At 54.4% G+C, this 20,672-nt stretch overlaps 1 protein-coding gene across 4 annotated transcripts; it reads left to right on the top strand.

The window, feature by feature from the left end:
* The first annotated feature begins 1,718 nt into the window (after window positions 1-1,718).
* On the top strand, window positions 1,719-20,184 carry NUAK2 (NUAK family kinase 2). Of its 4 annotated transcripts, none has more exons than XM_045048818.1 (8): window positions 1,719-2,118; window positions 11,214-11,334; window positions 13,829-13,980; window positions 14,313-14,378; window positions 16,261-16,380; window positions 16,955-17,087; window positions 18,028-19,040; window positions 19,639-20,184. In XM_045048818.1, exons 1-8 carry the CDS (start codon window positions 1,873-1,875, stop codon window positions 19,702-19,704), a joined length of 1,917 nt encoding a protein of 638 aa, XP_044904753.1. In that variant the 5' UTR covers window positions 1,719-1,872; the 3' UTR covers window positions 19,705-20,184. The 4 variants fall into 4 exon arrangements, with proteins under 4 accessions (XP_044904753.1, XP_011289379.1, XP_019677673.1 ...); XM_019822114.2 differs by having other exon boundaries at window positions 1,720-2,118; window positions 18,028-18,717; XM_045048819.1 differs by lacking the exon at window positions 1,719-2,118 and adding an exon at window positions 2,691-4,017.
* The last annotated feature ends 488 nt before the right edge of the window (window positions 20,185-20,672 follow it).

Raw genomic sequence — 20,672 nt, 5'->3', positions numbered from 1 at the left:
CGTTCTTCTCCCATCTTGAACACATCTTCCTCTGGCTAGGATTTGCTTGTTTATTTCTCACTAGACTGAGAATTCTCTGAGGGCAGAAACCATGTACGCCTTGTCACCATCATGTATATCCATAGGCCCAGCACATAGTGGGCCCCCTTATTTGTAGAATGACTGATTACTGTGATTAGTAAAAGGTCACAGAACTGGTTGATGTCAGCAGGACTAGAACCCAGGTCTTCCAGTACTCGGCCCTGTTCACCCTCTACTACTACCTGTGCTTCCTCTTAAGAACTCTAAGAGGCCCCAGCTAGCTGGGCCCCCAGGATGGATGGAGATCTCAGGGGACACAGGTCAAGGGAACTGTTACCTGGGCCTTGTTCTCATTTCTCAGATGATTCAGAGCAAGAAGGGAGGCTGGCAGAGGGAAGAATACTAAACTGGCTACCACCTCCCATGGCCCTCCAGATTTGGGGGAAGGGAGGTTGGTTTCCTGCCTAAGTGGATCCTCTCTAGCTAACAAAGGATGTATTCTCCATCCCTAACACACACTAGAAAGGATCAAAGGATCAGTGGAAATAGGAAAGTGGGCAGACACTAAATGCAAAATTCAGTCACTGAGGATGTAGTCCTTCTTGATCTTGATCTTGATCTTGATCTTGATGTCCTGAATACACAGCTGGAGACACAATCCTCCTGGGGGTCTGAATCCCAGCTCTACCATACTCTCACCGGCTGGATGGCCTTTGGCAAAATAAGACCCACTTCAAAACTGGACCCACAAAAAACTGGAGTTAGCGTGAAGACACAAGGGGAAATGTCTCTTTCTCCCTATTACTCTTCGCATCTAGAGGAAGGAGGACAGACTATGGATAGTTTCGTTTCTTTGTAAATGACAGTGCTCCAGGCCTTAAATACCAAGCCAAATCTCATGACCTACCAACCGTCCTCCTGGCTCTGAAATCACAGAGAGGAAAACTTTGAGGGGACAGCTATACACAGATTTAGGGGACACAAGTGAAATAATAGGATTGTAATGCATTTTTTAATGGATGGGTGTTTCCCTTTGTCTGCTCCAACTCCTTCCAAAACTTCAAAAATTCCTCTACATCTTGAGGGAGCCACTCAACCCTAGAAGCGTTCTTTGATGAAGAGATAGGAACTTTCCAGAACCACGTTTCTGGGATCCAATCAAGGTAGATCTAACTGAAGACAGGTGAAGTGAGAACCCTGGAACAGCTCTCCACTAGCCCTCCCACTTGGCTGGATTCAGTCTCCATCCCTCTCCATTCCCCCTTCCCCCCTTATAGTCTTAAAGAAGTGATCCAGTGACTTCATAGACTTTTGGCTTGAGAGATGCAAAGTACTCAGATGGAGAAATACTTTGGTGACATCTAGAACTGTCAGATTGCCCCTTCGTCACAGAGAACACAGTACAGTGGAAGGACAACAGGTGGCTGTAACTAGGACAGGGTGCCACTCGGAAGCAAGAGCAGTTCCAGGGCCCTTCAAAAGTTCCAGATCCCAGTAGTACCCACTGATGTCCCCTATCCCCGGTGCGTGTCCCTCCGGGGCCCAGGTGGGCGGGGCTCCCTTGACACCTTTCCCGGCCTCGACTGGGGGAGGAGCCGGGGCCGGAGGCCCGGGAGAGCCAATGCGGGACGTCCTGGTCACGCACAGCCGGCGAGCAGGCCAATGGACGCGCGGGGGGGCGTGGCCAGGGCCTCCGGCTCGAAGCGTTTATAACAACTTGGAACGCGGCGACTTGCCGCGCGTTCTGCTGCTGCTGTGAGTTCCCAGCCCTGGTGCGGGACGTGTGCCCCGGGCTCTACCTCTCCCCTCGCAGCACGTTCCCCCTCCGCCCTCGCTCACCATCCGGCCGCCATGGAGCCGTTGGCTTTCCCCCGGCGGCCCGGCCCGGCTCCTTCGGCCGCCACCGCCCCGGCCACCGAGCTTGCCCGGCCCCTGCCCGACAGGCTCATCAAGTCGCCCAAGCCCCAGATGAAGAAGCAGGCAGTGAAGCGGCACCACCACAAGCACAACCTGCGCCACCGCTATGAGTTCCTGGAGACCCTGGGCAAGGGAACCTACGGGAAGGTGAAGAAGGCGCGGGAGAGCTCGGGGCGCTTGGTAAGTGCGGCTCCCTCTCGCGGCGCGGCCGGGCGGGCGGGCTTGGGACTTGTCCGCGGGCGGTGAGGGATGGAGGCTGGGCCAGGGGCTAGTGCCTTCCTCGGGGCGGGGGGATGGCCAGCATTTAGTCTTGGCCATGCTGAGGTTGCGCGCGCGCGCGCGCGCGCGCGCGTGTAGTGGGGGCGGGGGCCTGGGGTATCCATTGCAGATATGTCTGCCCGTGATTGTAGGGACAATGGTCGTAGACCTGGGGATCCCAACACTAGCCAGCATACGATGATCGCCCAGGAAGTGAGGAGGACGGTTGAGGCAGGGTGCCTAGGGATAGTGCCCTGTCTTGAGATGAGAAAACTCCCCAAAGAAGATGAGACTTACGTTGAATTTTACTTGGAGCAGACTGTCCAAAAGAGTGGAATGGGAAGAGGAAGTAGACGGTGCCAGATCATAGGATGGGTTTAGTAAATGAGTGTGTGGTTGAATGAATGTATGAGGTCCAGTTTCTCAACTCAGTTCTTATAATCTGGCAGCACAGCATACCGTGGGGTTCTGCAATGGGGTGGGTGGGAAGTATGCTTGACACTTCGGTCCTTTCCAGCTCTAAAATTGACTCAGAGTTTCATTAGGATGCGTTTTTCATTCTGGGAAATGTGAAACAAGGCTCTGGTGCAAAGTCTACTGTGCCCCAAGATACCTTTGGGTGAGAGGCCTTTTCAGAAACCTGTCTAGTTAATTTACGAGAGGGGCGGGTATAGGCAATAGAAATAGTAGTAATCTGTGGGACCTTGAGCAACTTATCTCTATACTCAGTTTCCCCTTCTGCAAAAACAAACAAAACCCCGCAGCCTCCCTCACAAGTTGCTATTAGAATTGAATGAGATACAGACGTGAATTTAAATTGATCCTGATACATAGAAACTGCAGTCAGAACTGATACTTATATCCGGAAAGGCAAGCCCTGAAAGGGTAGCAAATTTGCCAAAAGTGAGTTAACAAACTTGCACTTAACATGCATAGGAATCACCTGGAGTGCTTCTTTTAAAATACTTATTCTTTGGTTCCACTTGCAGAGGATTTTATTCCAGAGGTCTAGGACGGGGCCAGATAACTTGCATTTCTAGCAAGGTTTTTAGGGCAGGTGATCTAGGGACTGACTGTTTTGCCACCTTCCAGTGGGTACTGGGTATGAGACATGCATGTGTGTGTGTTTGTCTGTGTGTCCGTGGTTTACCCTATTGGCTGTGGGAGCAGTCACCTCCCCAGATTGTTTGCTTTTGCAGCCAGTAACTGGTTTGAAATTCAAGAAGTCATTTCATTGGTGAAGGAGGGTGGATGCTGGAGAAAGGGAGTGGATTGTGGCCTCATCAATAGGACCAAGTATGTTTTTCCTGCTAGGGCCTGGCACTGTCCCCAGTTGCCTGCTGCCAGGTTACAGCTATTGGGCAATCATGTACTTCCTGGCTTTCCTTTTCTCTTTCTCTTTCTATAAAGTGTGAGGGCCCGGTGAGGCTCCAGGCTTGAGACTACTGGGCTCAGGCTTTGTCAGGCGCTCAGCTGGAAAAAATAGCTGCTCGTAGCATGTGCCTCTTGTTGAAAGACAGGCTGGGCTGGGGGACTGGGGTGGCCCAGAAACTGGGAAACTGAGATTGAAGTTGAGATCCCATCAGACTCTTGACCTGGGTCACTGTATGTGCACCTGTGTGTGTGTGTGTGTGTGTGTGTGAGAGAGAGAGAGAGAGAGAGAGAGAGAGAGAGAGAGAGATTGATGTCATTGATTCTGGAATGAGATAAACCAGCTTTCAGTTTTCAAACCTCATTGGCTGAAGCAGGGATTCCAGCCCTTATGACATCAGAACAGAGAGAATTCAGAAGGTACTCCCTGGCCTCCCGCAGGGGCCCAAGGTCAGTAGGAACGGGGTCTGCCCTAAACTTCCCTAATGGACAGACCACTTTGTACTTCTACTGGGAATGTGCTCAGGGTCTCCCTCTTCCTTGGAGGAGAGCTGCCTGCTGTGCTAGTGATTTCTCAGTTCTGGAGAGGAGCTGTCTTCCCCACTGCACCCCCATCCCTGCCTCTTCACTGTCCTCCCTTAAGAGAGACTGACCTTGGGGCGCCTGGGTGGCTCAGTCGATTGAGCGTCCGACTTTGGCTCAGGTCATGATCTCACAGTTCGTGAGTTCGAGCCCCGCGTGGGGCTCTGTGCTGACAGCTCAGACCCTGGAGCCTGCTTCGGATTCTGGGTCTCCCTCTCTCTCTACCCCTCCCCCACTCATGCTCTGTCTCTCTCTCTCTCTCTCTCTCAAAAGTAAATAAACATTAAAAGAGAGAGAGAGAGAGAGAGAGAGAGAGAGAGAGACTGAGACTGACCTGGGGCCTCAGGATCTTCTGTGAGGGAGAAGGACACCGGAATGGCTCAGTTCATTGAACTGAGGCAATTCAACAGAGGCTGTTGGTGGGGACTGGATTCAGAGAAAAGCCTGCTGGGTGACTCCCATCCCAATATTCTCTCTACCTTTCTAGCATACTTCCCCTTCCCAGCCTACTTAGATGAGATTATCAGGGGCCAGATGGGACCCTCCAGAGGAAGGGGTGGGTGGGCAGGACTAATGGCTACTCCAGGAGGGCATCAAAGGAAAAACAAATATTTGCCCTGGATCTTCTAGTCTCTGACCACATTCCTGGTATCCAAATGACATTTCCTCCTGTGACTCTCCCAGTTCCCCTTACCACCCCTCCCCTCAAAAGAAAAACACCTGCTGTGGGTCCCTGGAATGGTAGAGCCTTTGGGGTGATCTGCATGGCAGTCTTCTCTCCAAGGGGTGCCACGAGGAGCATTAGGGGAGTCCAAGTGGATAGCGATCTGGGACAGAGATGCTTCTGTGTCTTCTATATATTGGACTGCTGCAGGGCGTTTCAAAATGTTTGCAAATGACTGGGCTGGTCTGATTCCTTCATTGACAGTTGGGGAAACTGAGACCTAGAGAGACGATGGGGTTTGTCCTGTGGCTGGTTAATGGCATGCCGGCGACGCGGGCTCCTGACTTGACCACCCCAGGCCATGGATGACCAACAAGGCGTCTTGGACTTGGAGTTGCCTTGAGCTGAGCCCGGGCTTCCCTCCGTGTGCTTTGTCATTCCAACAGCTAGCCCGGGCCACCTTTCCCAAAGCTCCAGGCAGTGCTGAGGGTGGGAACAGTCACTGGCGACTAACTCCCACCCCCACACATGCTGACTATGTCGAGGGATCCCGAATGGGTGGACCACTCTACATTCCTGGTTTTTACCTCGTCGGGAAGGCTGGGCAGCTCAGACTCAGACCGTAAGGGCTCCAATTCGGACTCTCTCGCTTCCCAGCTATGTGACCTCTCTGCATCTCCGTTTCCTCATCTGCCAATGAAGGAATCAGACCCTGTAGCGGGGATTATAATAATTCCTGCCTCGTGGAGTTCTCAGAAGATTACATGAGATAATGTATGTAAAATGCTCAGCACGGCAGCTGACACACACACAGTGTCATTCTCCCAGCCAGGCTGGCTTTGCTTGGCCCTCCCCTCTCCTGGGATACCCCATCCTGGGTCTGTCCTGCCCTGAGCGAGAGAAGGGGTTGTGCTGAGCTTTCCTAAGCCAAACTACTTTGGTCTTTGCTTTGTTCAGAGTCCTCTCCTTTAGCCCCAGCTCCCAGAGGAAGGCTCTGCCTGGCCGGCTGCCAAAGGCCTCTTCTGCGTGACGCTGCCCTCCCAGCTTCTCCTGCACCTCCCTGCTCGGCAGCAGGGAGGGAGGCTCCGGCTGCAGGCGACTCTTGTCCTTGGGCTTTGGCCAAACCACACAAGAGGGCTGAGTAGGGAAGCGCCTTGCCTGGCAACCTGGCAGAGTTGGGCAGGAGGGTGGCGAGGAGGGGGCGGGCGCGGCATGGGGTTCAGGGGAGGCGGCTCAGGCTCCCTTCGTTCCTGGAGCCCTTTCCTGCTCCCTTCCTGGTTCTCTGGCAGGCTTGGTGAGATGGTGAGCCACCCCCAGACCCATCCCCACTCTGCTCAGGCCAGCCCAGCCCGGCCTAACCTCCCCTCCGTTATCTAAATAGGTCATCCTCCAGCTCCTTGCCCCACCTCCCAGATGGCAGCTGCTCCGTGCAAGGCCAGAGAGGAGTCGAGGATCTTGGCTCCAACTCCTAGTGATAGCCATGACCGGAGATGCCCAGCTTGCATCCTTTCTCCCGGAACCGGGGACCAGCACCTGCACATCTTCTTTTTCTAAGGCCTTTCAGCCATCCTCTCCTACATCCAGATTATTCCTGATCTGGGTTCCTGCAGGGGAGGCGGTGCTTAACCACCAGAGCCCCAACTCGCATGTCCCCGGCAGGTCTGTGTGTCTCTAAGTGGGACGGGGCTGCTGGTGGCGCTGCACAGGCCCAAGGCAAGGTGCGAGGCATTCCCTTCTCCAGGGGTGGGAAGCAGGGAGCTAGAGGCAGGGCAGGGCACCTGCAGGGAAATTTTGTCTTCCGAGAAGGCGGCTTCTGCAGGCAACACTTCCATCTTGCACTGTAATCCCGCCTCGGTGCGTCAGGGAACCTTGGAAGAGCAGTGTGCCTTTTTGGACTTCAGTGTTTGCCATTTGCAAAATGGGGTGGGGGGTGGGGAATAAGTCCTGCTCCCTTCGCAATGTGGGCCAGCATCTATAGGACTTTTTGCCCAGGCAGATTCACATAGATCTAGCCTAGGGCATCGAAATAAACCCGTTACAACAATCTTTGGCCAGAACCTTCCTGGCATAGTAGCCAGTGACCCATTTCTGAAGAACCTTAGCGGAAAATGCTACAATTTGGAAGGGAGCTTAGAAGTCCTGATGTACCAATTCATGAATGGTTCCTTTCTTTCTGGCCTTTGCACAAACCTTTCTCTCTGCCTATAATGCTCTGTTGCCCCTCCCTACCTTACCACCCCCTGCTCCCCCTGGCTTGGCAAACCCCACTCATCCTTTAAGAGCGAAAACAAAGTTTTCTCCCAGAGATGGTTTTCCCTGTTCCCCCAGGCAAAGAAAACTCTTGTCTGCACTCCTGGAGCCCCTGGGCAGGCAGGGACCTCAACTGTCCTGTTTGTCACATTCGACTGGCATGGATTTAATTACCAGTCCTCCCCTTGGGCTGAGGGCCTTGGTGTAGGGACTATCCATGTTTTGTCTAAATCTCTAACACCTAGCATAGCACCAGGCACATAGTAATTCTTAGCAGATGTTTGAGGAATAAATAAATGCCCTTTCATTTTTCAGATGAGGACATTAAAACTAGCCACACTAGTTAACCAGCTCATTTAAGTGACTTGTCTTGAGTTGCGTGGTGCCATAGGGACAAATAAGGATCAGATACCTGAGCTGGCACTCACATTTACATTATCACATAATTGTTGCGCCTGGGTTTCCTGCCCCCTCTGAGTAGGGTGGCGACATAACATGTCATCTAAACTCAGGTACTTTGGGTGTAAAAGGGGCTCTATTAATAATTATACCAGGATGAACCAGGATTATCTCCAGGCACGTGGCCTGCCTACCTCTGGGTGATCCGTTCAGCAATTGTTACCCTCCTCCTTGGCTCTAGTTTGTTTTCATTCTAGAGAATGGTTGCTCAACCAACTTGCAGATCAGAACAAAGGTCCCTCAAATTAGCCCTTGTAACTGAGACTGACTCTCCACCCATGGAAGAAGGGCAGAAAATCCTATCTGGGCACTGGTCACATCAGTCAGGGATCAGCCTGATGACTTAGCCAATAACTATTTATTTGTGATTTATGTTCACCAGTAAACAGTTGTTGAACGCTTTCTGGATGCCAAGCTCCTTCTAGGCCTGAGCTGTTGCTGTATCTTCTTTACTGTGACAAGCTAGACAGCACATGGCTAGGGGCCTGTCCTGTGGGGCAGGGATAGGTTGGGGAAGAGTGGCCCAGCCCTACCAGGGCAGTGACACATCGCTCTGCTTGGAGGCCTGATGACTTACCTTGTTTCCTTCATAAGAAGTGCTAACCAAGCTGTAGTCTCCTAGGACCTAAAGGGGATAACTTGAGGTGGAGGGATGTGGGGGTGTCGCGGGGGTCTTTGACCTGGCCCTCGAGGCCCGAGTGGGCTTGCGGAAGAATGGAACTGTTCACTGAGGATGAACAACTCTGAGTTGGAATCCTAGACTTCCAGAGTTGAAAGAAATGGATCTTAGGGCTCAACTTCTGTGTTCTCTATCCACTCAGGGATTCCTACCGCTGCTCAGACCCCTTTTTTTTGGGGGGGGGACCTCATTTCTTTTAAAAAAGGTTTTTTAATGTTTATTTATTTTTGAGACAATGCAAGAGACGGAGTGAGAGCAGCGGAGGGGCAGACACAGGGAGACACAGAATCTGAAACGGGCTCCAGGCTCTGAGCTGTCAGTCCAGAGCCCGACGTGGGGCTCGAACTCACGAACCTTGAGATCATGACCTGAGACCAAGTCGGATGCTCAACCGACTGAGCCACCCAGGCGCCCCGGGAACCTCATTTCTTTTAGGCTTTATCTTTGTTAGATCTCTCCCCCCGCCAAGCCTGTAATGATTTATTTCCTTGTACAGGTTTGTGTGTACAGTTGTAATATGCCTAGTTCTTACATATATGTGCATCTTAAGCTCTCAACTATTTGTTTCATTATCTAGTTGTGTGACTTTTATGTGATTTTTCTTTTACTGTCTATTAACACAATACTTAAGGCCCTTTATCTGAAGAGCTCATACGACTTTTATCTACTGTCTGATTTTTAAAACAAGGAAGTTTAGAAAAGAACTAGTCCGTAAAATCTCCCCTTCAGGGAGAGAAAGGGGTATGGAGAGAAGGGTGTGCAAGAATGATTCTGCAAGTTGACTCCTCATAGTTGGAGGAGGATTCAGGCCCTCACCTCCCCATCCCCACCCCTCCGTTCAATTCTCAGCCAGAGATTTTTCTGCTTGGCTCATCAGGGTGGTTTGGAGCAGAAGCGGGGGCGGGTCGCCAAGAAAGGCGCTGAGGTGCAGCCCTGTCCCCGGCAGCTGCAGCGGGGGGGCCTCTCCGGTATCTTGGGGACGAGGCTCCCTGGCGACAGGTCCCTCCTGCTGCCATTGTCCTCCCTGCTCTGCTCCGGGAGGGCACAAGAGCTGGGCCTCCCCTCTTTCAAGGATGCAGCTCCAGGGGAGGAGAGGGGCGGAGGGCACGCCATCCCTGGCCCGTTGCCGGGGTGACCGCGCCTGGCCATTGTGCGCAGCTCCCCTTATGGGATTAAGGCTGTTCCGCATTCTTGTCCGATGGGGAGCGCAGGCCCGCTCGGCCACTGTCCCTGCGAGCCGGAAGCCATTGTCTGCCTCCAGAGCCCTGTGAAAGGGTGGATTAGAGGCCCCTCCCCTGGAGCTTGGTTTCCTTTTTCTCCCTGTCTCCTTTTGAACCTTGAGGGGAGGCGAACCCTCCCGGGAAATTGAATGGGGAGCAGTTTACCTCGGTCTGTGCCTCCAGATTTTTTCACAACGTGTCCACCTCCCCCCCCCCCCCCCCCCCCCCGCCGAAAAGGAAGTCCTGAATTTACCATTGGTGTCCTGGGACAGGACTTGTCAAGAGCTGACTAGCCCCGTGACAGCCCTCCCGGGCCCCTGCCCAGCGCCCGAGCCACCACCACTCCCCCCGCACCTTCCCCAACCACGTTTGGACAGCTCATCTCACAGCTTGAGAGCAGGAACGCACCTCACACTTCTTAGTTCAGCCTGTGTGTCACAGAAAAGAAAACCCAGGCCCGGAGCGGGGGCGGGACTTGCTCCCTTGGGGACAGCGACAAGAGCCCGGAGGAGGTCTCCCCCCCCCCCCACTCCCCTGGCGCTCCCCAGGCCCGAGCCATCTGCACACACGGAAGGGCCCTTGTCCCTCTCCTCTTTCTGTCCCTGCGGCTGCTGAGTGGAACAGAGCAGGGAAAGGACAGAGACTCCTCAGCGGCTAAGAGTCCTGCTTACCAGCGATGGCATCTGGCACTTCTTTCTCCATTTCCTGTTGCCTCGCCCTTCCTGAACCCACCGCACTTACCAGCCCGAGGGCTGACTCCTTATATGGTGTTTTCACCTTTGCAGCGGAGATAGCCAAGACCAGAGGACTCCGTCTTGTTTGTTTGTTGCTAGGAGAGGGACATTCCTGCCCTCGACTGAAGGGATGGGTGTTTTTTTGATAATTTTTGTGTGTGCGTGGAAAAATATACAGAACATATAATTTGCAGCTCAGTGACCTGTTAGGCACAATGACAGTGTTGTGCAGCCATCAGCATTATCCGTTTCCAAAATCTTTTCATCACCCCAGACAGAAGCTTCGGACACATTAAACAATAAGCTCCCGGCCTCCCCCACCTCTACCCCGACCTCTGCCATCCCCCACCCTGGTAATCTCTAGTCTACTTGCTGTCCTGTGCGCGTGCCTATTCTGGTTACCTCGTATAAGGAGAATTGAACATTTGCACTTGTGTGTCTGGCTTCTTTCACTTAGCATTATGGTTTCAAAGTTCATTCGTGTTTATGCCCGTTAGTAACTAATATGACTTTGAACGGGTCATTTCACCTCTCTGGGTACCGGTTTTCTCCACCTATATATGAGGACGATGAAACTCTGTGCCTGCCTCTCAGGACTGTTGGGAGGGCCAGTGTACTTACTAATGCAACACACACTTATTCGGTGCCTACTGTGTGCCAGGCACGACGCGTGGCCTCAGGGATCCAGTGCTGAGCAAAACCAGCCCCATCGTAATCATGGCGCCGTATGGTAAATTTGCTTTGTAAATCACAAAGCATGGGCCTTACAGATGCAGGCTGTACTTTCCTTGTTCATCTGTGGACTCTGGGTGAGGTCATTGGCCCCTGCGCCTCCCTGCTGTGTAGACTGCACCCGACCCAGGTTTAAACCTTCTCTAGGGAAGGTGCTCTCCAGCCTCTCTGTCACCTGCCCTGGTGAGGGATGGAATGGTTTCCCTGGGTGCACGCTGTGGACTTCTAGCAGCGGCAGGTGGCCAGGGGCAGCACTCCCGGAATATCCACGGATGCCTTTATCTGCCAAAACCTTCTCCTCAGTCTCCTGCATTCTCTGTTCCCAGGTGGCCATCAAGTCAATCCGGAAAGACAGAATCAAAGATGAGCAAGACTTGATGCACATTCGGCGAGAGATTGAGATCATGTCATCACTCAACCACCCCCACATCATTGCCATCCACGAAGGTACAGAGGCAGGGCATTCAAAGCAGTGTGTGTGTGTGTGTGTGTGTGTGTGTGTGTAGGAGCAGTCAGAACAGGACACAAAGAAGTGGAAAAGACCCAGATTTTAGAGTTGGACAAAAGGTGGATTTGAAACCCAGCTCTATGACTTTGGGCAACTAATTTAATTAGGCTCTGGGTGGACCTCAGTTCCTCATGTGTAGACCGAGACAGTCCCACCTACATCACAGGGTAGTTGCAAAGATCAAATTAAATGTCACTGTGTATTTAGCTCACGGGAGGAACTCCGTGGACCGTAGGCTTTCTTGTTATTCTTAGGTTTTCCATAACTGAACACTACCTCCCCAACCCGATGAGATCCTTAGCGTCCTGGGGGAGGCTGGAACGAACGGAGAGACCTGCACCTGTCTCGGGTGCGTGGGTGTTATCCTTCACACGTCCCAAGAGCCGGCCTCCTAGAATCTGACCTGGGCTTTGAACCATTCCTGCCATGGGGCCGGCTCCTACCTTTTCTCATCTTTCTTAGCCTCCTCTTGCTCTGACATCAGTGCCGGCTTTCTACTCCATCTGCCCTGCTCCCTGTGACCCAGACAACAAAGTGAGCAAGAGAGAGTGATGAGTAAAAGAGGGGGAGCACCCTCCCACACACACCTGTCTGCTTCCAGCCTTTACATAATATCGGTTAGATGAGAAACCAGCCATAACAGTAGCAGCGGGAGGGAGGGAGGGAGGAAGGGAAGCCTGCGGCTTTGCCCTCTGTCTGAATATTCCTGGTGGGAAGTAAGACAGAAGTCTCCTCTCTTGGGTTCTGTTCGTGGAAAGACTAAGAGCAGAGCCACCGACATGGCCCCGTGGCCTGAGCCTGTCCCACAGGGATCCCTGGCAAATGGTTGAGAAGGCTAATTGTATCTCTCTGTATTTCCCCCAGGGAAGAGTGGGTAGATGACAGAGTATTGGTTAAGCCAGGTTGAGCTTGGTGATTGGGCAGAGAGAGTGTGTGTGTGTGAATTCTCCCCCACACCCATACCTCCAGCTACGTCTGGGAACTGAGTCTTGAAGCTTAGGCTGTGGACTTGCCTGCACCTCAGATTCTGCGATTGTAGGGGTGTCACAGTTACTGTGTGACAGGCAGGCCCCTCCACCCCATTCGTCCCCTGCCAATCTTCGGGAGATGTGAACCAGGGGAAGGCTCCAGTCTTTGGAATCTAGCTGCTCTCCAGGATGTACTCTGGCTGGCTCTTGACCTCCAGTTTCATGACACAAAGATTGTACGCACCCTTACAGACATATGGAGAACCACAGCAGTAGGATCTCATCTAGGTACCGCCCCCGGCCCCGGGAGATTGGGCCACCATGCGTCAGGTCCACGCACTCATGTGGGAGTGGAAAAAGAGCACAATCCTGCTGGCTCCTGGCCATGTATCCAATAGCCTGGCACCTGGGATCCCTCTTGGGAGAAGCCTGCTCTCTCAGCTCCTTGTCACAGGCTAGACAACAGTGCCTCTGGGGCTGGCTGAGCAAGCCAAACTCCTAGGACTCGTTCGACACAAAGATGCAATGTCACGGACATACATGCTCTGACACATACCCAGCCAAAGGGCCAGTTTGGTGAACCAGTCCTTCCCTCCCTTTCCAGGCGGCTAGAGCCAGGGCAAAGCCTGAGTGGCACGTGAGCTTGGGGGAGGCTGATTGCCAGGAAGTCAAAGATGCTGAGGGTAATAGATATCTTATCTCCGCTTTCCATGGTACTGTGTAGTTCACAAGCCACCTTCCTATCCCTTTTTATCCCTCTTCTGACCCTCAAGGCAAACATTATTATGGGAATTATTTTTCAAGTTTATGCGCGAGGATACTGATCGTAACTATGACAGTAGGTACGATTTATCGAGTGTTTGTTTCTATATCAGATCCTACGCCCGCCTGCTCAGCCAGCCCCAGAGCTATCACTGACTTTCATCTATTTCTTACCCAGTCCTGTGAGGTTGCCATTATATCCTACTCTTCAGATGAGGAAATCGAGGCACCCTGGTTGAAAAACTGGCCAAAGTCACCCCGCTAATAAGTGATGGGGCCAGGATTCAAACCCCAAACCTGTATTCTTACTGATGTATCTAGAAGAGATTTGCCCGTGGTCATAAGGCCAAACAGTACCAGATTTTGAGGCAGAGAGCCTGACTTTTCATTCTCATCCATTGATTCCTGCCTTCCTGGGAAATTTGCAGGGTAGTTTTAAGATTCCTCCAAAGCCTGAACTTCCCAAGAGATGGAGGCTAAGCCAGTTCCCTTGGCCTTACCTCGTGGTTCCTGGAAGATGGTGGGAGTTTTAGAGGCCCCTTTTCCTGCTCTTACCTGCCACTGTCCCGTCCCGTTGGCAGACATCCCTGGACAAAGGTCCTGTCTGGTTTGGGGCCAGGGAGGCGTGTGTGACCCCCCACCCCTCCAGTGGGGAACAGTGTACTCTGGAGGGACCTCACGTTCCTGCCTTGCTCTGCCCCAGTGTTTGAGAACAGCAGCAAGATCGTGATCGTCATGGAGTACGCCAGCCGGGGCGACCTGTACGACTACATCAGTGAGCGGCAGCGGCTCAGCGAGCAGGACGCCCGCCATTTCTTCCGGCAGATCGTCTCGGCCGTGCACTATTGCCACCAGGTGAGCGACCTCCTGCCGGTTCTCCAGGGCTGGTTTGAGCCAGAGAGATTCCATGACCCCTCCAGGATCCCGCAGGGAGACAGAAACAGAGGCAAAATTCCATCTGGACCCTGGGCCTCGGGGATGTTGGCGTCTCTGGCTGACTCCCTCGGGAGTGGAGGGGCCTGTGTCTGTTGCGCTGTGTTCCAGTGAGACGGGTATCCCTCGCCTGCCTGTGCTCCCCCAACTCGGCCCCCTTTGTGTTTACCTCACTTTCCAGGCGAGGCCTTCGTGTCGTCCTGTGCCTCCGTGGCGACCTCTCCCTGACCATCCTTCTGCCCTTTCTCTTTCAGAATGGGGTTGTCCACCGTGATCTCAAGCTGGAGAATATCCTCTTAGATGCCAATGGAAATATTAAGGTGAGCCCTGCTACTTGTTTCCAGCAGCTTCCCTGCCCCACCACAGCCTTTCTGCCGAGTGTTTATCTCCAAGTGCTTAGGGGACTCTAGAAGGAGTTGAGCAAAGCTGAGACTTAGATGTTGGTAGCAGTAGAGAACTCAGCCGTCATCCTTTCCAGTACCTCTTTTTATGGATGAAAAACTGAGGCCTCAAGATAAGCGGTGACTTACTCAAGATCCCATGGCAAGGGAGTGGCTGAGCCTGGGCTAGAACCAAAGTCTTCTGACTCCTCAGCCAGTGCTCTTGACGTCCACAAGGCTAACTGGAGTCGAGATCCAGGATCAGCCTTTGCACATAACCTTGGGACTGGCCGGGAGAGAGGGTCACAGCCCGAGTTCTCCCCACCTGCCTGCACCCACACGCATGTGCACATGCACACGCACATTAATCTGTCGCAGTTGGGTAGCGCTTTGGTACTTTTCTCCATAGACCACGCATCCCGGCACCAGCTTTCTGCCCCTGTAGCTTCTGAATTCCCATGCCTGAGTGGTTAAGCTTAGGTCTGAGAGGTTCATGCTGATGAGATAAGCTCAGCTCGCGGGGCTAGAAGGGGGAAATGGCAAGGGCTGACCCCTGCAGGTACCTGGGAGGGCTTTGATCCTGCACTCGGACACTCCTCAGAATCTTCCTGAACCCAGGACACAGTCCCTTCCCTTCCGTGACCCTCGAACTCATGCCCCGAAGCACCCTGGCACTGAGTTCATTCCCCTTACCCAGCCAATTCCTGGAGCCGGGTGGGGCTTTCTTTGATGCTAAGCAGGGGGAGGGGAGCCAGAGCCAGTAAACTCACGTAACCAGACAGGCACGAACCTTCCCATCTGTACCAATCATCTGCGTCTTTATGGGCTTCAAATGGTAACTGCTCGATAAGAGGCCAATAAAACTATAAATGAAGGAACCAGAGCTTCATAAACAGCCCCTCCCCACCCTGGGCACACATGACCCTCTGCTGGGGGTGAAGCGGCCAGGAGAAGCAGGGCATTGGCCTCTGCTTGTATCTGAGGACAGTTAGGGGAAAGGGTCTCCCTGGGAAGTAAGAAGACGGGCTTGGGGCCTCTCAAGCCCGCAGTATCAGATGGCTCAGGGAGTCCTGGGAGAAGATTCCTTTTCCTGAGCTCTGATCTTTGTTCTGACTTCGCTCTTGCTTCTTAGCTCTACTGGGCTGACCCCAGGCTCCTGCCACTATGTTCCCGCCCGGATCTGGGCAGAGATGAGCCCTCTGTTAGGAAGGGCAGGCCAGGCCTCACGTGGTAGTCACTGATGGGGCTGGCTTGCTTCTGAGGGCCATGGCGTTGGCATGAGAAGTTGATTCTCTCCGTACATCTGGTAGACCCTTCCTTCAGTTAGTAGTTGTCTGTTGAGTCCCATCCATGGGTCACACCTGTGCGAAGAGCTGCAGGAGGGGGAGGGGCAGAAGGAGGTGAGCACGGGGGACATACTGACAGGACAGTATGAGGAGGAAGACTGATGAGCAGGGACTACAGCCAGCCATTGGGCTTTGTGCGAAAAGGAGGTGTCAGGGGAGGTGGGCTTGCCGGGTCAGGAGGATGTCTATAGGCAGGAGAGTGCATCCCTGGAGTGGGGTACAGCATGAGCAAAGGGGGCCTGGGGAACATTGAGGACCCTGGAGACCCCACACACCTAGGCATTCCTCATGGACATGACCTCCGCAAGGCTGTCTCTTGCAGGGCCTGAGCTGTGCTCAGGGGGCAGGGGGCATGGGCACGCTTTCCTCCTGAGAGGGCCGGGGTTTCCCTAGGATCGGGAGAGGGGCAGGCTAAGAGCTGCAGAACAATCCAGGCCTTGGTATGACCCCCACCTGTGTTTGACCCGACCCTACAGATTGCAGACTTTGGGCTCTCCAACCTCTACCGCCAGGGCGAGTTCCTGCAGACGTTCTGTGGGAGCCCCCTGTACGCCTCACCTGAGATCGTCAACGGGAAACCCTACACGGGCCCAGAGGTGAGTCTCTACTCTCCACCCACGGCCTGCCTCGGCACCCCCTGTGGCTCTAGATCCCCTGAGAGGGGTGGGCTAGCTTTCCAGCTTCTTCCCTCCTTCCAGAGCCCAAAGCTCAGCCCCCTGCCCTTCAGTGACTTGCCAGGTCCTCACAAGAGCAGTAAAACTGGGACAAGAACTTATGTCTCCTGACCCCTGGTCTGGTTCTGTGCCCCCTCACCCTCCGGGTTCCCATTCTCTTTCCTGGCACCCACCCAGACTCCCTGGAGAGGCGGGCGCTCTCACAACCACCCCATCCTAGCCCAGAAGGGTGACCTCACCACTGCTCTGGTCTGTGGCTGCCCCTCCCAAGGGCAGGCAATTGACCACACCTTTCCTCACGAACCTCAGTCCCTTCTACAGTGTCACCAGCTTTGCTCCTGGGTACTACTAAAAGGAGGTGGTCCTCAGGTGCCCCAGCCCCTGAGTTCTCCAGCGTGTACCCCTTTCTTCTCTGGTGTCGCCCCAAGCCCGCCAGCCTGGGGCATGCGGGCATCCTTGCTGACACTCTCCCTGTCTCTCGCCCGCCCTCCCTCAGGTGGACAGCTGGTCCTTGGGTGTCCTTCTGTACATCCTGGTCCATGGCACCATGCCCTTTGATGGGCAGGACCATAAGACACTGGTGAAACAGATCAGCAACGGGTCCTACAGGGAGCCGCTTAAACCCTCTGGTGAGTGAGAGGCGTGGGTGTTCTCATCCAGGCCCCGTGTGTCCTTCCCTAGCTCCTGAGGCAGGAACCAAGTGGGGGCAGGGAAGTAAAGAAGATGACCCACTGTCGATGGGGGTAGCTCCTCACCACCCCCTCCTGCTGTCGTCTCTCTGCCTCCAGGGTCTGTGACCTCCGAGAAGGAAGGGGTATCTCTTCTCTCCTTTGTGAGATGCTATATCCTATTTGGGAAGGGCTTCTGGTGGTTGAACTTGGACCGTCTTTGCTGCAGTTTCCTCATTTCCACCTGCTTGAGTCCTCATCCTTGGAAGTCTCTTTGTCCTTTCACACCCAGTGGAGAAGGCAGGAAGCAGGGTGTGAGAACCTTGGTTTCCTCTTGAGCACAGTCTCTACCCTCAGGGTCGCATTCAGCCCAGAGAAGGAGAATACGCTAACTTACAACAAGGCTAAAGAAGGGGCCAGGGGGCGCCTGGGTGGCTCAGTCGGTTAAGCGTCCGACTTCGGCTCCGGTCATGATCTCACGGTCCGTGAGTTCGAGCCCCGCGTCGGGCCCTGTGCCGACAGCTCAGAGCCTGGAGCCTGCTTTGGATTCTGAGTCTCCCTCTCTCTCTGTCCCTCCCCTGCTCACACACACACACACACACACACACACACACAGTCTCTCTCAAAAATAAATAAATATTAAAAAAAAATTTTTTTTAAGAAGGGGCCGGGGTCCTGGGGGGTCGAGGGATGGAAGAAGAAATGGGCAGAGTCAACCCCTGAAAGCTGGAGGCTGTGGGGAGCCATGTGGGCTGTGGCGCGTACGGAGCCCAGGTGGGAGTGCACATATCTGACACAGGACTGAGAAGCCTTAGCCCAAATGGGGGTAACCAGTGAGCGGGGCCGCGGGGTGCCCGTTCTCGTGGCTGCCAGCCTGAAGCCCCTGTCTCTTGCCTTCCAGACGCCTGTGGCCTGATCCGGTGGTTGTTGATGGTGAACCCCACCCGCCGAGCCACCCTGGAGGATGTGGCCAGTCACTGGTGGGTCAACTGGGGCTACGCCACCCGCGTGGGGGAGCAGGAGGCTCTGCACGAGGGCGGGCACCCTGGCAGCGACTCTGGCCGGGCCTCCATGGCTGACTGGCTGCGGCGGTCCTCTCGCCCGCTCCTGGAGAATGGGGCCAAGGTCTGCAGTTTCTTCAAGCAGCACGCGCCTGGAGGCGGGAGCGTCGCCCCAGGCCTGGAGCGCCAGCATTCGCTCAAGAAGTCCCGCAAAGAGAACGACGTGGCCCAGTCTCGCCAGGGGGACCTGGCTGACGATCCCTCTCTCCGCCCCGGCAGGGGCAACCTCAAGCTGCCGAAGGGCATTCTCAAGAAGAAGGCACCAACCTTGTCAGAAGGGGCAAGGGCAGACCCCGAGCCCAGCCTGGGCCCTGCGAGCCCAGGGCAGGCTGCCCCCCTGCTCCCCAAGAAGGGCATCCTCAAGAAGTCTCGGCAGCGGGAATCTGGCTACTACTCCTCTCCGGAACCCAGTGAATCTGGGGAGCTCCTGGACGCCGGCGATGTGTTTGTGAGTGGGGACTCTGAGGAGCAGAAGCCCCCCCAGGCCTCAGGGCTGCCCCTCCATCGCAAAGGCATCCTCAAACACAACGGCAAGTTCTCCCGCACAGCCCTGGAGCTCCCAACCCCCTCCACCTTCGGCTCCTTGGATGAACTGGCCTCCCCTCACCCTCTGGCCCGGGCCAGCCGCCCCTCCGGGGCTATGAGTGAGGACAGCATCCTGTCCTCTGAGTCATTTGACCAGCTGGACTTGCCTGAACGGCTCCCCGAGCCCCTGCTGCGGGGCTGTGTGTCTGTGGACAACCTCATGGGGCTTGAGGAGCCCCCCGCAGAGGGCCCTGGAAGCAGAGGCCTGAGGCGCTGGTGGCAGGACCCCCTGGGGGATAGCTGCTTTTCCCTGACCGACTGCCAGGAGGTGACAGAGGCCTACCGACAGGCACTGGGGGTCTGCTCAAAGCTCAGCTGAGGGTGGGGGGGGGCGCCGCCCCATCCTGGGTAGGCTCTAAAATGCAGCTGCACCCTGAGGGGAGACCACCACCGCCCCTGCCTCCTAAGACTAGTATCCCGGCCAGGAAGGCTGAGGTGGTTTGCACTTGAGCCCTAGAGAGGGCTGGACGGGAAGTGGGCAAGTCAAGTGCATTGAGGGTTCCAAGTCTTTGGCCCTGTGGAGCAGAGAAGAGAGTAGAGGGGAAGCTAGTAGAGGGAGGAGGGGAAGGCCTGTGGCCGAGAGTCCGGGTTGCCCGCTTCTGGTTCACACAGTAGGGCCACAGACACCAGGAAAGAACACTCTCTCAGTGCCAGTCTCCTTTCTTGCAGTAAGTTTTGTGCGCGGTGACTTCCTGCTAAGGTGGGGATGGAAACTCCTCAGATACAGGTCCCATCCCCATCAACCACTAAAACTGGAATGTGGCGCCCCCGCAATGTGCCTGGGGTGTCCTGGGAATGGTCTCCTACCGTGTACCCTTCCTTATTTATCTCAACAGTAAGAGAACCCAACCTTTATCTCCTCGAAGGTTTTCTCCTCTTTCCCGTCCTCCAAACCGGGCCCAAGCCTCCTGGAGTCGCTGCTAGGGATCTAAAAGACTCAAAAAGGCTCAGGCTGCTGCTATCGGACTTCATCTCAAGGGGCCCAGATTCCCCTGGACCCCACCTTGGACCTCGAAGACTCTGAACCTCTCTGGCCTCCAAGCTGCTCCTGCTGCTGAGAATGGAGTGTCTATTGCTCTGGGCTTTCCGGACCCTGGGATGCCCTTATTTATTTTTATGTGTTCAGCCCTGTGTTTTTAAAAAAGTGAATCTAGCTCTTTTCAATAATGTGAATACTATGTTCTGGGGAAGTCCACTGTGATGCCTAAGTTTTGTGAACAGGGAGATATTTTTGCAGTGATTCCCTACTGATCATGGGGGGAGGGGATCAATCACATGTCCCACTGCACTGTCCGGGAGGGGGTCTCTGGCTCCCTCCCACCATGCCCTGATTCTGTCTACCTGATGGTCCCTCTTCCCTTCCACTGTGGCTAGAAAGAACCCCTGCATTAAAACCAGAACCGTGGTTGGAAGATAGCCTCTGTTGTTCTGTTTGGGCAGGTGGGGTGCAGGCCTTCGAGCCTTCTCTTAACCCACATTTCCCCTGGGCTGTCAAAGGCGGGAACTGGGGCACCTGCTTAAAAAAAAGCAAAACACAGGGGCGCCTGGGTGGCTCAGTCGGTTGAGCATCCGACTTCTAACCGGCTTCGGCTCAGGTCATGATCTCACGGTTCGTGGGATCGAGACCCGAGTCGGACTCTGTGCTGACAACTTGGAGCCTGGAGCCTGCTTCGTATTCTGCGTCTCCCTCTCTCTCTTTTCTTCCCCTGTTCTCACTGTCTCTCAAAAATAAATAATTTTTTTTTTAATTAAAAAAAGAAAAAGAAAAGCAAAACGCAACAACAAAGCCCAGCTCTTAGTTCCAAAAGGCTCCCGTGCTGCGGCCGTCCGGGGTTCTAGCCTGTGGAGCACACAGGTGGGAGAGCCCTGGACGGAGGTTCCCACTTTGCTCTTCCTCTTC

The sequence above is a fragment of the Felis catus genome, chromosome F1, assembly GCF_018350175.1.
Source record: "Felis catus isolate Fca126 chromosome F1, F.catus_Fca126_mat1.0, whole genome shotgun sequence".
Taxonomy (NCBI): Eukaryota; Metazoa; Chordata; class Mammalia; order Carnivora; family Felidae; genus Felis; species Felis catus.
This window is presented reverse-complemented; position numbering and strand designations above follow the sequence as displayed.